General features: G+C 42.7%; 3 protein-coding genes across 3 annotated transcripts in view; 2 read left to right on the top strand and 1 right to left on the bottom strand.

Moving 5' to 3' along the window:
* The first annotated feature begins 12 nt into the window (after nt 1–12).
* LOC133500445 (uncharacterized) lies at nt 13–1,942 on the top strand. Its single transcript, XM_061819110.1, has 2 exons — nt 13–616; nt 739–1,942. Exons 1-2 carry the CDS (start codon nt 499–501, stop codon nt 1,269–1,271), a joined length of 651 nt encoding a protein of 216 aa, XP_061675094.1. The 5' UTR covers nt 13–498; the 3' UTR covers nt 1,272–1,942.
* A 59-nt stretch (nt 1,943–2,001) lies between these two features.
* On the top strand, nt 2,002–6,349 carry s100t (S100 calcium binding protein T). The gene is made up of 3 exons (XM_061819111.1): nt 2,002–2,840; nt 5,033–5,198; nt 6,018–6,349. The coding sequence occupies exons 2-3, from the start codon at nt 5,037–5,039 to the stop codon at nt 6,180–6,182; spliced, it is 327 nt and encodes a 108-aa protein (XP_061675095.1). The 5' UTR covers nt 2,002–2,840; nt 5,033–5,036; the 3' UTR covers nt 6,183–6,349.
* A 2,874-nt stretch (nt 6,350–9,223) lies between these two features.
* Nucleotides 9,224–14,924, bottom strand: part of chrnb2 (cholinergic receptor, nicotinic, beta 2) — a 34,724-nt gene continuing 29,023 nt past the window's right edge. The window contains exon 6 of the mRNA XM_061818981.1: nt 9,224–9,425. Within this exon, the coding sequence (XP_061674965.1) occupies nt 9,276–9,425 (150 nt within the window). The 3' untranslated portion in view covers nt 9,224–9,275. The remainder of the gene's footprint in view (nt 9,426–14,924) is intronic.

The raw sequence follows: 14,924 nt of genomic DNA on the forward strand, positions 1-14,924 counted from the left end.
ATCCTAACACACAGGAGATGTGTCGCATTGTGCGCCACCCTTTGATCTGTAACACTATACTTACACACACACACACACTGAGCTAACTTCTTCCCTGGAAAGACTTGACACCTACTGATGGCACTTTTAAGCATGCAGTGCAGAGCAAATGTTCAAAACAAGTGTCTATTTCTTTCAGAGCACACAGAATCATGATGTGGTTACAGTGTTACCTTGATTTACAAGGTACTCAACTTGTGAGCTTTTTTAAGATGGGAGCCATCTCCTGTCTTATTTTGCGTGTGCCTTGATTTGTGTGCACAGATCAGAGTTGCAAACGATAGATAGTGGTGATGAATTTCACTAAAAGAAAAGAGATACGCAGATTTCGACAGGTCTCTAGGACTAGACTGTAGAGGTATCGACCTGTTACAAACATTCCACCATCATAATGGTCCCAAAAAAGCAGCAGTCTCAGGTCTCAATGACTACAGGCCTGTTGCCTTGACATCTGTGGTCATGAAGTCCTTTGAACGCCTTGCGCTGGACCACCTCAAGAGCGTCACAGGTCCCCAACTGGACCCACTGCAGTTTGCCTATCGAGCTAACAGGTCTGCGGATGGTGCCGTCAACATGGGTCTGTACTTCATCCTTAAACATCTCAGCAGTGAGGGAATCTTTGCGAGAATCCTCTTTGATGACTTCAGCTCTGCGCTTAACACTATCATTCCTGAACTCCTCTCCTCCAAACTTCTCCAGTTCAGCGTCTCCCCTGCCATCTCCAAGTGGATCTAGAACTTCCTCACAAGCAGGACACAACAGGTGAAGCTGGGGGACACCACCTCATCCACGCGTACTATCAGCATGATGACACCACAGTCATTGGCCTCATCAAAGGCAGCGATGAGTCTGTGTATCGACAGGAAGTGGCAAGACTGGAGCTTTTAGTGTGGTCAACACAACCTGGCATTGAACACACTAAAGACTGTAGAGATGATTGTGGACTTCCGGAGGCATCCCTCACCACAGTTACCCCTGACGCTGTTCAACTGTTTTGTGTCAACCGTCGAGACCTTCAAGTTCTTGGGAAATATATTTTCAGAGGACCTAAAGTGGGGAGGAACATCAACTCCATCCTCAAAAAACGCCCAGCAAAGGATGTACTTCTTGTGGCTTCTGAGGAAGCACGGCCTGTCACAAGAAGTGATAAAACAGTTCCACACAGCGGTTATCCAATCAGTACTGTGTACCTCTATTACACTCTGATTTGGGGCTTACAGGACAAACTCTGACTGAAACAGACAATTAAATATACTGAATGGATTGTCAGCACCACCCTACCTACCCTTGAAGACTTGCAAGCCACTAGAACGAGGACAAGAGCAGGCAGAATCCTTTCGGACCCTGCACATCCTGGCCACAGCTCTTGCAGCTTCTTCCATCGGGAAAGCGCTACAGCTCAATGAAAGTCAAAAGTAGTAGGCATTCAAACAGTTTATTCCCTCTTACAATTTAGTCATTAAATTCTTGATCAGTGAATGTACTATTTTCTGCCTTGCGCCATTGTTGGGACACACCCTCACATCCTGCTGCTCCAGTTAGTTTTAGTAATATATACCGTAGACTATCACATGACTCATCAATTTAAACTGCTCCCTTTGCACAATTCTCATTGCACTGGTCTATAACTGAACCGTGAATGGGTAAGGGCATTGTGTACAAGCTTAACATAATGTGGGGTGTTGACGCACTCTTCACTGCTGTAAATGAAAAAGACTGCATCTTACACAATTGTGACTCTTATAAGGAATAGTTCCTATTAATTGAATGTCTATTGTTCTTTGTTCGTGTGAGTTTGTTTGCTCTTCTTCTCAGTACTCAACATGAATGGTGTACCAGGGCGGCACTGACTGCCAGAGATAAATTCCTTGTGTGTCATTACATACTTGGGTATTAAATCTGGCTCTGATTTAAAAAATAAAATAAAAAAAAAAAAAGACCAAGCCACGACTGTTTATTGCCACTCTCATTTACGGTTTACTGTAAAAGTAAACTTTAAAACGAAAATGTATTATTTTAAATTCAATCCACAGTCCCATCAAAGTCTGCTCGAGTAGGCTAATCTTAACACACAGTGCAAAACGCCATAGGCAGGCTAATGAGACAAGTATCAATGTTGCTGATTTATAATACTTCCAGTAATTGATATTTGAACAAAACATACTATAACAAATGTAGTTAGGCAACATAACAAACCTCACTTCGTTATCCTCTGCAAAATATGTATTATGTATTTATTATATTGTCCCCTGGTGGCCAAACTGCACACACTAGAACTGACACAATGAATTCAGGAGTGGAATTAAGATGCAGAAATTGTTGAATGCTTTACATTCGTTTGAAATACAGCAATCCAGTGCTACGTCACGATTCATATTTTGCAGATCCAGTGCATTGCACATTAAAAAAGTCTTGTTTATATTGCCAATAATCCGGCATATGAGTTTTGTTTATAATGGAACCTCAATAAAATGGAAATTGGATCAAACAGACCGTCGGGACTGAACAGTGTGCTCAAAAAAATTTAACATTTGTCTCTTAAAATGCCATTCACACAGTCTCTTAGTTTGACATTTGGGTAACCATCTTCAGTGTGTCCAATTGACAGGTAGCAGGTGTGAGAACAAAGGAGACAGAGGAGGAGGAGGAAGAATAGAGGAGTGATAGGTGGAAGGAGGATGGGTGGAGTGAAGCCTGCATTTAAGACGGACGGGCTCCTTTTTGTCCTGCACATCGGGCGCTTTTTCCTCTTCTGGCTTTTGTGCACCTGAACCTCCGGCCAGTCCTCGCCCTCCAGTCAGGTAAGGATGATGTTCACTTTGTTGACAGGATGATTTTTTATTTTCTTTTACGTACATTTCTGATATTATAAATCACTGATCTAGCGTGAATGATTGTCAGTATAGGAACCTTATAAGATACTTTTAATGGCTTTCTATTGTTGTGTAAAGCATTCAGAAATGTTATCTACCACCAATATTTGTCTTATTTGCTTTTTTCCTTTTTTTTTTTAAACACGTTTCTACCTTCAATCATTTCAAACCATGACAACGTCAAAATATTCAACTTATTTCAGGACATACTGAGGACTATTTTTCAAACTCTTCACACTTTTCATTTCAATTCCTACAAGGAAACCATTCAAAAGTAGAAGAAAAAAAGACCATTTGATCACAAATATCATTATTTCTAAACTAACTGAAATCATTCATACTTCAACATGTTCAGCACTACAAGCATTAGTACTTTTTGGAGAAAAAGAAATATTCCTTGAGAAAATCTCTACTAGATTGAAGAAACTTTAAAAAAACAAACAAAAAAACAACAACCTCAAATTCAGAATTTCTTAACTAATTCAAATCAACAAAACCAGAATATTCAGTATTGCTACTTTAAAAAAAACCACACATTTTCTTTGCTGAAATGTTCAAATTAATGGATCAATAATGGGGAAAAAAATCACAATTTCTCAACTTATTCAATAGGGTTGCAAACATCCAATGTTCCAAACATTCCCGTTTTGTCTTTTACAAATAACAATTGAAAAATTATAACTATAGACATCAAATCACAATCTCAACCAGTTCAACCTTTCAGCTGTCCTAACATAACGATTTTGTATTCAATATTTTACACTTTGTTGAAATATTCCCCCTTAATTGGAGAATTTTAGAAAAAATCACTTCAAATGGGTGATTTCTTGACTAGTTCAAAATATTTTAATTACAAAATGTTCAACATTGCACAAACATTCCTCTCTTAATAGATAAAGATAAAGAATTCCAAATTGTCCTGGAGATTGTTTCCAAATAAACAAAGACATTTCAGGAAGCACCCCGAATTCAAAACTCTTCAACAAATTGAAAACATTTATTTCAATATGTTACATTTGAAACATTTATTTTTATTTGCCATTTTAATTAATAGAGAATTTTTGAAAAATGACTTCAAATTGACATTCGTCAATTAATTCATTAATTGAATTTTCAAAATGTTCCACCCCACCCAAAAAACATACTTTTTAAAGAAGTCCACAATTTCCATGAAAAAAAATCCCAAATAAATGGAGAAATTTCAACACAAATTTTCAACCATTTTAAATCATTCTAACATCAGTGATGAACATTTGAAAAATGCATATTTTTTGAAGTATGCCACACATTCTTTGAGCTCATTCACAAATTAAGTAGAGGTCATTTTTAAAAAATCAGATCAAATTCATAATTTCTATGAGAGCTCCCCAGACAACATGTCGCACTCACAATCCCACCTAGGGGCAATTTAGATTGTCCAATTAATGAAGAAGAATCAATGCATGTTTTTTGGGATGAGGGAGGAAACCTGAATGCCCAGAGAAAACCCACGTAGGCGGGGCCGGGATTTGAACCCCGGTCCTCAGAACTGTGAGGCCGACACTCTACTAGCCTACTTGAGACTAAATAAATAAATACATAAATCTGGTATTGAGTACACTACAGCGGTTTGAAACCGGAAAATCTTTACATGTATCGGTAAGAAAGGTCGCAAGGTTCACAATTATCTGTTCTTGTGTCAATGGATAACCTTGTGCTCATTCCACAGAGGTTTTTCCTATATTACGAGAGTTGGATGAATAAATATTTTTTTCCTTTATCGTTTTCATATTGCATGGCAAACAAAAGCTCTGACATTCCATGCTTCATCCCACTTAATGTTTTTTTTTTTTTTTTTTTGGGAGGGGGGGGTTGGGTGCAGCTTTGGGTTTAAGCCCTTATCAGCCGGCTCCCGTGTCCGGCCCGCCTGCCAGAGGTCCAGAATGTGGTATCAGATGATGTGTAGCGAAATCCTATCAAGGGAGGAAACACTGGCGATGAGGAAATCGAGCAAAGTTGACATCAGAGCGCTTTCGGGGTTTCCTCCTCGCTTCTTGAATGTCGCTTGAACGTGAACTACCCGCATTCTGCTTTCTATGACCGGTCGTGCGTCAACTGTCTCGTGTGTCTTCTTTCTGCAGCATCATGTCATTGCCCAACTCCGAGAACGCCTCCACCTTGGAGAACGCCATGCAGCTCATGATCCAGACCTTCCACAAGTATTCCGGCAACGAGGGAGACAAATACACGCTGAGCAAAGCCGAACTCAAAGAGATGCTCACCACCGAACTGGGAAACTACCTCGGGGTAAAGAGTGAACACTGAACCCCCGTTTATCTCCAGGCCCACCTGAGACCTGAAAATCGGAACTATGGTGATCGTGTGCATTTTTCAGAATAGTCTTTTAAGTGTATTAAACTGATTATTCGCATGTTAAAAAACACGTCGAAAGAGAGCATCCAACATAGACAAACATACAATTCAAAGCCATTTTTTCTCTCTGCTCTACAGGAACAACAAATATTGCTGGAATTTAGTCGTGTACCTTCTCCGTCACTCCTTTTTCTTTTGCTCCTTTTTGCCTTTCTTCATGATCTTCCTTTTCGTTTTCCTTTTTCTTCTTTTTCTATTACGCCGCGTCTACGGTATATCAAATAAGGCTCAGCGCTGCCCAGTTTGTTTACGGCACAATGCGGCGTCAAAGAAGAGCCACAACAAGGCGGAGGAATTTTGAATTACGGCTGTTTGCGCCGTTAAAATGGAGGAGGTTTGAAAACAAAGCAAAAATGTGTTAGGGCTGTCGCTATCAGACGTTTTTAGAATCGATTATCCTATTGACTAATCCATTGAATAAATGAGTAACCTCTCAACAAAAACTAAAAAAAAAAAAAAAAAAAAAATTAAATTACTGGTATGCATTTTCTTCTCCTGTATGGCGAATGAAATTATATCACTGAACTGCATGTAGGAACATTTAGCAAATGATGTTTTACTCCCATAAAGTAGTGACATTGTGGGCCATTGGGACGTTCAGTTCTACGTTCAAAGTCTTGCAGATAGGTTAGCATCGCATTGCTACATGCTGCCTTCGGCAAGCCCTAAAATGTGGATTTATTGTATATGTAGAACCCCCAGGATAAGGAAGCGGTGGATAAGGTCATGGGCGAGCTGGACTCCAACGGGGACGGAGAGGTGGATTTCACCGAGTTCATCTTCCTGGTGGGCGCTCTCACTGTGGCCTGCAACAAATTTTTCCTGGAGTTCAACCAAAAGCCGGCGAAGGAGAAGTGAACGGCGTCCGTGTGCACTTTCTTCTCAGGGAAGAAAACACACACATACATACACACGACATGTGACGTACTGTACATGCGTGCGAGCGATTTGAGTGACACGTGTTGTCCTTCAGTCTGCAATGTCCCTTCAAATTTATGGTTACATCCGAAAACGAATAAACATGAGCTTTGCTCAAACCATCCTGCCTTCGTTATCATCTGTTGACATTGAATGACCGCCAGATGGCAGTGTGTGGCCCTAAAACTAGGGGACTGCGGTCCTCATTTAGTTATGTGTGATAGTGTGTCCAAACTTTAGAGTAGCAAATATATATAAACTTTGGTTGTGTCAAAACCTGTGGGCAAAATGGTTAAAAAGTCCTGAGGACTTCCATGAGACCTTGACTGTGGCATACACCCACGATTGTTTCAAATCCTGGCAGTGGAAAATTTATTCTGTGGGTGTGTGTGACAAAGTATGAAAAAGGAAGCAAAAGCAGCCTCAATATTAGAAAGCCAGGAAATGCTCCTTTCTTTCTTTCCATCCTGTGGCAGAGGATTAATGGGGAATGAGGGGAAAACCCCGAGCATATAGTGTACAGTAGCAGTACAGACTGAACACTACTACCCTGTGAAAACAGCAGGGTTTTGTTTTTGGTTTTTTTGGATGTGAAAATAATAACAAAGAGCCAGGGAGGACTCATTAGAAAATGTGGAAAGGCAGTTTTGCACTCTCCCCCAAATATGTCCTACAGGGCACTTTCCGGTTGTTTATGACCCAGGGTGCATAAATCAGAACAATCAAGTTTCAATCATAAGGTCGGCAAAAGTTTCCACTGATATCACTTTTCAAGCGGGATACTGTATCATTACAGGCTTATGCAGTTCGCTGAAGCTTGTGCTGCTCCCTGACGCACGTAGACCTGACCATTTGGGGGTTAGATGGGGCCCGACCCCCAATATATATACAGCACGCATGTGGAACCTGTGTCGCATGAAGCGTAAAAACACACCACAGACATGCATTGTTTAGATAATCTGCACCTACAACCTTTATTGGACTGCCATTGTTGGAGTGGGTGGTATGCAGGATCTAGGAAGGTGAAAGGGTTAGGGTTCATAGGAAGGAGAGGTTCATCTTGGCAGCATCAGTGAGAAGAAAAGGAAAGCATGTGGACAGGTCAAAGCGAGACTTCTCCGGGGCTCCAGGGATCGTCTTGAAATTGTCCGATCCTCCGCAGTCCGTGTGAGTGTCAAACTCACATCTTAATTTGATTGAGTGACTTTTACCCCCAACATCCGCGATATAAACCCTGCGTGAAAAGCTGACTTGTGCTCTTGCGAGAGGCCGACGTCACACCGTTATACTTCAGATATGTAATGTATATAATTCAGTGTCCTTCGCTCTCTTTCCTGGTTCTTGTTGGTGAATCTTTTAGGCTGCTGTGACTCATTCCCCAGAGTTGATCCTCTTGTCACTTCTCTCTTGTTTATTGAAAAATTCATTCAGTTGCACTCCCCTACGGCATGTGCCCGGAAAAAACAAAACAAAACAGCCTTTCGTTCGTCTGCTGCAGGACGTGCGAGCCGTGTGCATCTCTAAGAGTAACGGGCAATCCCGAGATGAAATGTTTCTCTTTTGGGTTTGAAAATCCAATCAGATGGGATAGCTTTGGAAAGAGGATGTTAAAGATGAGTCATAGAAGAATTGGGTAGGGGGGAGCATATGGCATTGTACTGTCTGGTAGATGTTGTCGTGCAATGGAATATGATCACACTTAACGGTACATAGACATGGGGAGGGCAAGGGAGAGGAGGAAGGAAAGGAAGGGGAGGAGCGTAGAGGAAGGGGAAGTAAGGACGAGACGTGAGGAAAGATGAGAAACAGGCAATAAATGCAGAACAAGGAGAAGAGGTGTGTCAGGGTAAGGAAGAACACGAAGAAAACAGAGTTGAGGAAAAGAAGGATGGCAAAAAAAAGAAAAGAAACACGGAAACTGGAAGAAAAGGAAATAAAGGACAGGAAAAGGAGTGAAGGAAAGGAAGCGAGGAAAGGAAAGTCAGGCAAAGATGAGAAAGAAACGATGAGGGAAAGATCAAGTGGCAGAAAGGAAAAGGCTAGGTGAGGAAAATGGAGGCAAGGAAAAGAAAGTGGCATGAGAAGGAAATGGAGGAAAAAAATGGCGGGAAAGGTGAGCGAGGCAAAGATGAGGGGCAAGAAAATGAAATAACAGAAAAGATTAAATGAGCTCTGCGATTGGGTTGTGACTAGTTCAGGTTGTATCTCTTCTCTCGGGGTAGCATCCACCACGCCTCCAACACTAATGAGGATAAGTGGCATGAAATGAATGAACAAATGGTGAGGAAAAGCGGAAGGAAAGGAATGGAAACCAAGGAATAGAGGCAAGGAATAGAAAAGGAAGTAGTATAAGGGAATAGAAAAAGAAGAAAACACGCAAGGAAAAAAAAAGGAAAGTAAGGTAAAGGGTCAAGGAAAGAAAGGGACTGACATTGTTACAGATTTCAACTTAATGTGAATGACAAGGTAACACATAAAAGCTCTGTTTCCTCCTTCAGATTCCTCTAATTATAATTCCTGGAAGCTCCGTTTCCAGGAATAATGAGGTGTAATTCTCTTTTTTTAAGTTTCCCCTCACATCTCAGTCAACGTAATCACGTTTGTCTCTTCCTCTACATTCTTTTGACCCTAACAGTTGGCAGACCTGTCAAATGAGTTCATCTTAACAGTTGCACTGATACGGTGTCACTTCATGGTGGGACAACTAAAATATGCAGAATAATTGTGATATGCTTGGAACCTCATTTCCCATGCTGACCTGATAGCGGCCTATGTAGGCGGGCGGGGTCACGAGCTGAGGAAGCGGTCGCGGTGAGGTGGCGGGAACTGATGGTGATTAGGGAGGGTCAATCCGCTAAGAGGTAAGAGTGGTTTACCTTCCTCATATAAGAAAAAAAAGTTGAGAAAAACATTTCTATGAAGGGGGCAAGATTGCTCTTCACTTCCTGTCCCACAGATCCATTTAGACCCCGTGCCACCTGCTGGGGGGCGGCGAGGCGCTGTCCTGTCAGCGCGATGGCGACGTGCGGCTGGTCAGCCCGGCATGTGGATAGTCTTGGCTGTGTAATTCTGGAAGAGTGGTTGCAGAAACATACCCATGGTGCCGAACACGCACACGAACACGAAGATCCACAGGAAGAGGCGGTCGATCACCATGGCGACATACTTCCAGTCCTCGCTCACCTGTGGACAGAGGGCGAAGAAGGTTTTAGTAGATTTTCCTGGAATGAGGGGACCTGGAAATGTTGTGCTTTTGAAAGTAGGACGGAAGATGGTAGTTCTTTGAGGTAGTATTAGAAGCCCTCTTTCAAACTATCTGTAAAAGTCGGGATTTTTCTTCCCATTTTCTATAAACAGCACAGAACTGGAGGATGAAGTCTTTGGTGGTTGGATCAGAATCACCACTAGTACCAAGACCACTCAGCCTATGAATGAATGAAACAATTTTGAGGTCGGATAAGATTTTGATGCTACCTCGGAAGCTGTGAATTTTCAGGGTTGTTCACAGAGAACAGGGAGACAAGAAAAAGTCATCCGTGACAGATAATGTGAACGGGGCTTACGGAAGGCACACGCGGCTAAATTCTCTTCTATTGCGTCTCCGGTGCACCAAGTTTGCAGGATCTCTGCGCGAAAGCGTCTCGATGGGTAAGCGAAAGTTGGCTCTCCCAGCCCTGTCATTTTCTTTTCATTACAATCCGTGCAACACGAAGCACGCGTCGGGTTAATGGAGGTGAGGGGTTAATGCAAGCTGGGACACTTTCCTCCGCACGGCGCTGATGAGGTCTCGGCAGGAGTCAAGGATGAAGGGAAGAACGTGGGAGCACAGAGACTGATGGAGGGCAGGGAGAGACAGTGTGACACCCCCCACAATGATGAAGACCGACCAAGCAGGTAGAAGAGAGCGGGAGGACAGGTGTTGGCATGGCAACCGCAAGGATGACAGACTGAGGCACAGGCATTCGGCATTGTTGTCTCAAAGAAGCCTCGAGGTAAAGGTCTTGTTAATGTCACCTTTCCATTAGTTCTTGCACGTGGGTGCTCGGGCCATGACACTGCGCTTTAAGGTTGACTTTGATTGGGCAATTGTTCTGTATCTGTCTGCTTGCACAATAACGTAGTGCTTCATATGTGCTACAAAGATTCATACTTGGATTAGTGGAATGGGATTTGAGTTGTTTTTCATAATAACTTTGACATTCAGACTTTCAGCAAGTTTGCAATGTCAACAAGCGTCAGATGTAATCACGAATAGACACGTTTGTTTGTCCACCCAAAGTTGTCAGACCCCTTCATGGCTCACTGAGTATTACTAAATTGTTTGTTTACACTGGATGTGAATGGAAATATTCACATGACTTAATTACGTAAAAAGTTGATTAATTCAAATTAGTCAATTTAAAATATTTCAACTCCAGCCACAAATTTGTATGACACTGTGTTGAGGCTACCAATCAGTGTCAAGAATATAGCATACTACATCACATGACGTCCTGGAGTCTTTGGGGAGAGAAATGGAGGACAAATACAAAATCTGAAGTACCACCTGTATTTTTTTACTGAACCACAAACAACATGGGAACAAGGGAAATTCTGAGTGCGCTCGTCACTGGAGCCTGATTTCTTTGTACAAAGAGAGGAAATTGGCAAGAAGAAAAGAATAGAGTGTGGATGAAGCTGCACATACTGTAGATTTCCATGATGAGAAAAGAACATTTTGTTTCAAGATGGTATTCAAACTTCCTTTGGAAATTTTTACCTAAAAATGGATAACTAACCAAGTGGTTGCCTTGGTAATGAGCTCTCTATGTTTTTGTGTTTTTGTGTTTTCGTTCATCTTTGGAGACATTACACGACTTGCTTACACAAGGGAAGACTTGAAAAAGTGTTCTGGACTTTCTTTCACCAAATTTCTCAATTTTTTTTCTCGGAGGTGGAGTGGCTGTGACCTATACCATATGGCGGGAATGCCACAGGGAGAAGCTACGTAAAAGAGAATTTTGAATGGTGCTAAAATGGCCTTACTCCTCACATCTACCCTCTCCCAACCCAACTACCCAACAAAATGTACGCGCTTCAGCATCTAACAAATACGGGTAAAGGTTTCAGATGTTCCCGTGCCCTGTGCTTCACAGAGACGTGGCTATATGAATGTGTCCCAGATGGTGTTGTAATGCTTCCTGGCTTCCAACTTATCCGGGCGGGCTGTTCTGACAAAACAAAGTGTGGCGGATAGCGCGTGTATAACAATGAATAATGGTGAAGTGACATCTCAGAGCTCAACACACACTTGGAGTTGCTGTTTTTGAACTGGAAGGCATTCTCGCTAGTTTGCCTCTTTCATTGTCGCCGGTGTCTACATTCCTCCCAAGGCTAATATGAATTCTGCAGTGCTAACGCTCGCTGTACAAGTAAACGTCTTCTTTTTCTTCCCGCTTGTCCCGTTAGGGCTCGCCACAGCGTGTGATCTTTTTCCATCTAGGCCTATCTCGTGCATCTTCCTCTCTAACACCCACTGTTCTCATGTCCTCCCTCACAACATCCATCAACCTTTTCTTTGGTCTTTCTCTCGTTCTTTTGCCTGGCAGCTCCATCCTCAGCACCCTTCTACCAACATTCTCTCTCGCCTCTGAACATGTCCAAACCATCGAAGTCTGCTCTTTCTAACCTTGTCTCCAAAACATCCAACTTTGGCTGTCCCTCTAATGAGCTCACTTTTAATCCTATCCAACCTGTTCACACCAAGCGAGAACCTCAGCATCTTCATTTCTGCCACCTTCAGTTCTGCTTCCTGCTGTTTCTTCAGAGTCACCGTCTCTAATCCGTACATCATGACCGGCCTCACCACTGTTTTATAAACTTTGCCCTTCATCCTGGCGGATGAACAAGTTAACAAACTTAGAGAAAAAACACCCAGATCCACTGCTCATTACTCTCAGGGACTTTATCGAAGCTAAACTGAACCACAAACTCCTTAAATCCAGGCAACATATTTGCTGTCCCACCAGGGAAAAAAAGATTCTAGACCACTGCTATACAATGCTAAATTACACCTTATCCTCCGTGTTCCTCTGGTTTCGTCTGATCACTGCTTATTCATTTAATACCAAAATCAAGGCAAAAACTTGAATGTGGGAAGCCTATGGTGAAAACAGTGAAAAAAAAGCCCAATGACGTAAAGCGAGAACTTCAAGGTTGTTTAGACTGCACAGACTGTCACTAGACAATCGCTAACATTTGAGTTTCTTTGAAACTTCAACTGGCAACCTGAATGAATATTAGGACAGTGTCACATCTATCCGTTTCTGTGAAGTTGTGCGTGTATCAGCGAAGACATTCCGCATGTTCAATAACAACAAAACACGGCTCACTGCCAAACGTCAGCAACTCCACCAGGCTGAAGAGGATGCCTGTTAAAGTGGGAACAGAGGCCTGCACAATCACACCAGAAATTAGCTGACAAAAGAACTTAAGACCAAAAGATAAATTATGCAAAAACTGTTTACTGCTAACTTTTCTAAGTCAGTCTGGTGAGGATTAAAATCGTTAACAATTACACGCAACCATCATCGCGAGCCGACAACTATAAAGGACAAGCCGATGACTTGAAGACCTTCTCGTGCAGATTTAAAAAGGACACTTTCACACCCAACACCCACCCAGCTGCACCACCGACCACCGTGGCACCTCTGAATTCATTAACCATTTGTGAACAGGATATATTAGAACTGCGAAAAATCAACAAACTGGTGGGCCCAGACCTTCTGTTGGAATCCTGCCTTAAAGTCTGTGCAGACAAGCTCGCTCCAGTCTTGAAAGTGACGTTCAATAGATGTCTAGAACTCTGTGAAGTCCCATCCTGTTTCAAATGCTCCACCATCAACCTAGTCCCCAAGAAATCTGCACTCTAGAGTCTAAAATATTACAGGCCCGTCACCCTGACATATGTGGTCATGAAGTCCTTTGTATTGCTCATGCTGGACCACCTTAAGAGCGTCCCAGGTTCCCTGATGGACCCCCTGCAGTTTGCCAACCAACCAAACAGGTCTGTGGGCGACACGGTCGACATGGGACTCCGATTTCTCCTGGAACACCTCGATGGGGCAGGGACAGATCCTGTTGGTGCAGTTCAGCTCTGCGTTTAACACAACCATCACTGTTCTCCTCTCCTTCAGCTCAGGGTCTCTTCTGCCCTCTGCCAGTGGATTTACAGTTTCCTGATGGGAAGAACACAGCAAGTGAGGCTGGGGGACACCACCTCGTTCACTGGCACAATCAGCACTGGGGTGCAACCATGGTTGTGTCCCCCCTCTTTTCTTTACACGGACAACTGAACCACAATGCACCCAACCATCAAACCTCTGGGATGTCATGTACAAAAGGTACGTACAAACAAAAACTTGACACAAGTTTTTTTCCATGCCAAAGTACAGATGTATCAAGAGTGAAATGACCATGGAAATGGGCGGTGCCTCACGCCAACTTCATGGCTGGCGCACATTTCTGCAGCTCTTGGTGCTTTGGCGACACTTGGAGGTGATGCTGGGAGACTGTTTTAATAAATCTGCCTTAATCCTCGGCAACATTGGATTTCAACAATGTAATAGAGGCAAGGACTCAGAATTAATTAGTTAATCAGTGTACTTATTTATCGAATCACTGGTATTTCTGAGGACACCTGTTAATTGATTAAGGTGATCAATTATGCCGCCTATTGCTTTGCTTCTTCTGACTCAAGCACATGCAGTGAAAAAGAGTCCCTTGGATTTACTCAATTTAAACATGTACATCATTTGCACAACCTTAAAATGTGTTGAGATGATATTTACCTTTCCCCCAAAAAAAGCCATTTTAACACATTTTAAGCATCTGCAACCAATGTACATGTTCAAATTGAGTAAATTCAAAGGACTTTTTTTCAGTGTGCGCGTCCTTTTCTGTATATTAAAGTCATAAATCAAGTAGTCAAACATCCATCCATCCATTTCTTAGCCGCTTATCCTCAAAAGGGGAGCCTATCACAGCCATCAACGGGCACGAGGCGGGGTACACCCTGAACTCGTTGCCAGCCAATCACAGGGCACATAGAGACAAACAGCAGCACTCTCAATCACACCGAGGGGCAATTTAGAGTGTCCAATTCATATTGGATGTTTTTGGGATGTGGGAGGAAACCGGAGTGCCCGGAGAGAAAACACACAGGCCCATGGAGAACATGCAAACTCCACACAGGCGGGTCCGGGATTGAACCCTGGACCTCAGAACTATGAGGCCAACATTTTACCAGCTGATCCACCGTGCCGCCAGTTAATCAAATAGATTAAACATATTTTTAATGTACTCTTTGATTTTCTGATGTGCTTCTTCTTGTGGGGTTATCAGAGTCAGCCACACGTGAGACCAGTGTCTCCCATAGTCGAACCGGGTGAGAGCCTCCACACAGGTTCTTCCGCCTGTTTTGGCCAAACTTTGGCAGTCGGCAGCTGTCCTCCGCTTCACATCCCTCTTAATGGCCAACCACTTCTTTTTTAGTTCAGTTTGTGAGCTCTTTTTTCACATGCTGTCCCATACACTCCTCTTTTGCTTGTTGTTACCCTGGGGAAAAGTGTGCCAAAGAGGATTTTCTTGCCCACCTCCACTTGATTGAGCAACTTCACATTAAAAAAAATATTTTTTCTTCAT

The sequence above is a fragment of the Syngnathoides biaculeatus genome, chromosome 5 (genome assembly GCF_019802595.1).
Source record: "Syngnathoides biaculeatus isolate LvHL_M chromosome 5, ASM1980259v1, whole genome shotgun sequence".
Lineage (NCBI taxonomy): Eukaryota > Metazoa > Chordata > Actinopteri > Syngnathiformes > Syngnathidae > Syngnathoides > Syngnathoides biaculeatus.

Coding starts and splice junctions, on each gene's coding strand:
- LOC133500445 (XM_061819110.1), top strand. CDS start 499: ATGAAGTCCTTTGAACGCCTTGCGCTGGACCACCTCAAGAGCGTCACA. Junction 617..738: donor GGATGGTGCCGTCAACATGG/GTCTGTACTTCA, acceptor AAACTTCTCCAG/TTCAGCGTCTCCCCTGCCAT.
- s100t (XM_061819111.1), top strand. CDS start 5,037: ATGTCATTGCCCAACTCCGAGAACGCCTCCACCTTGGAGAACGCCATG. Junction 5,199..6,017: donor AACTGGGAAACTACCTCGGG/GTAAAGAGTGAA, acceptor TTGTATATGTAG/AACCCCCAGGATAAGGAAGC.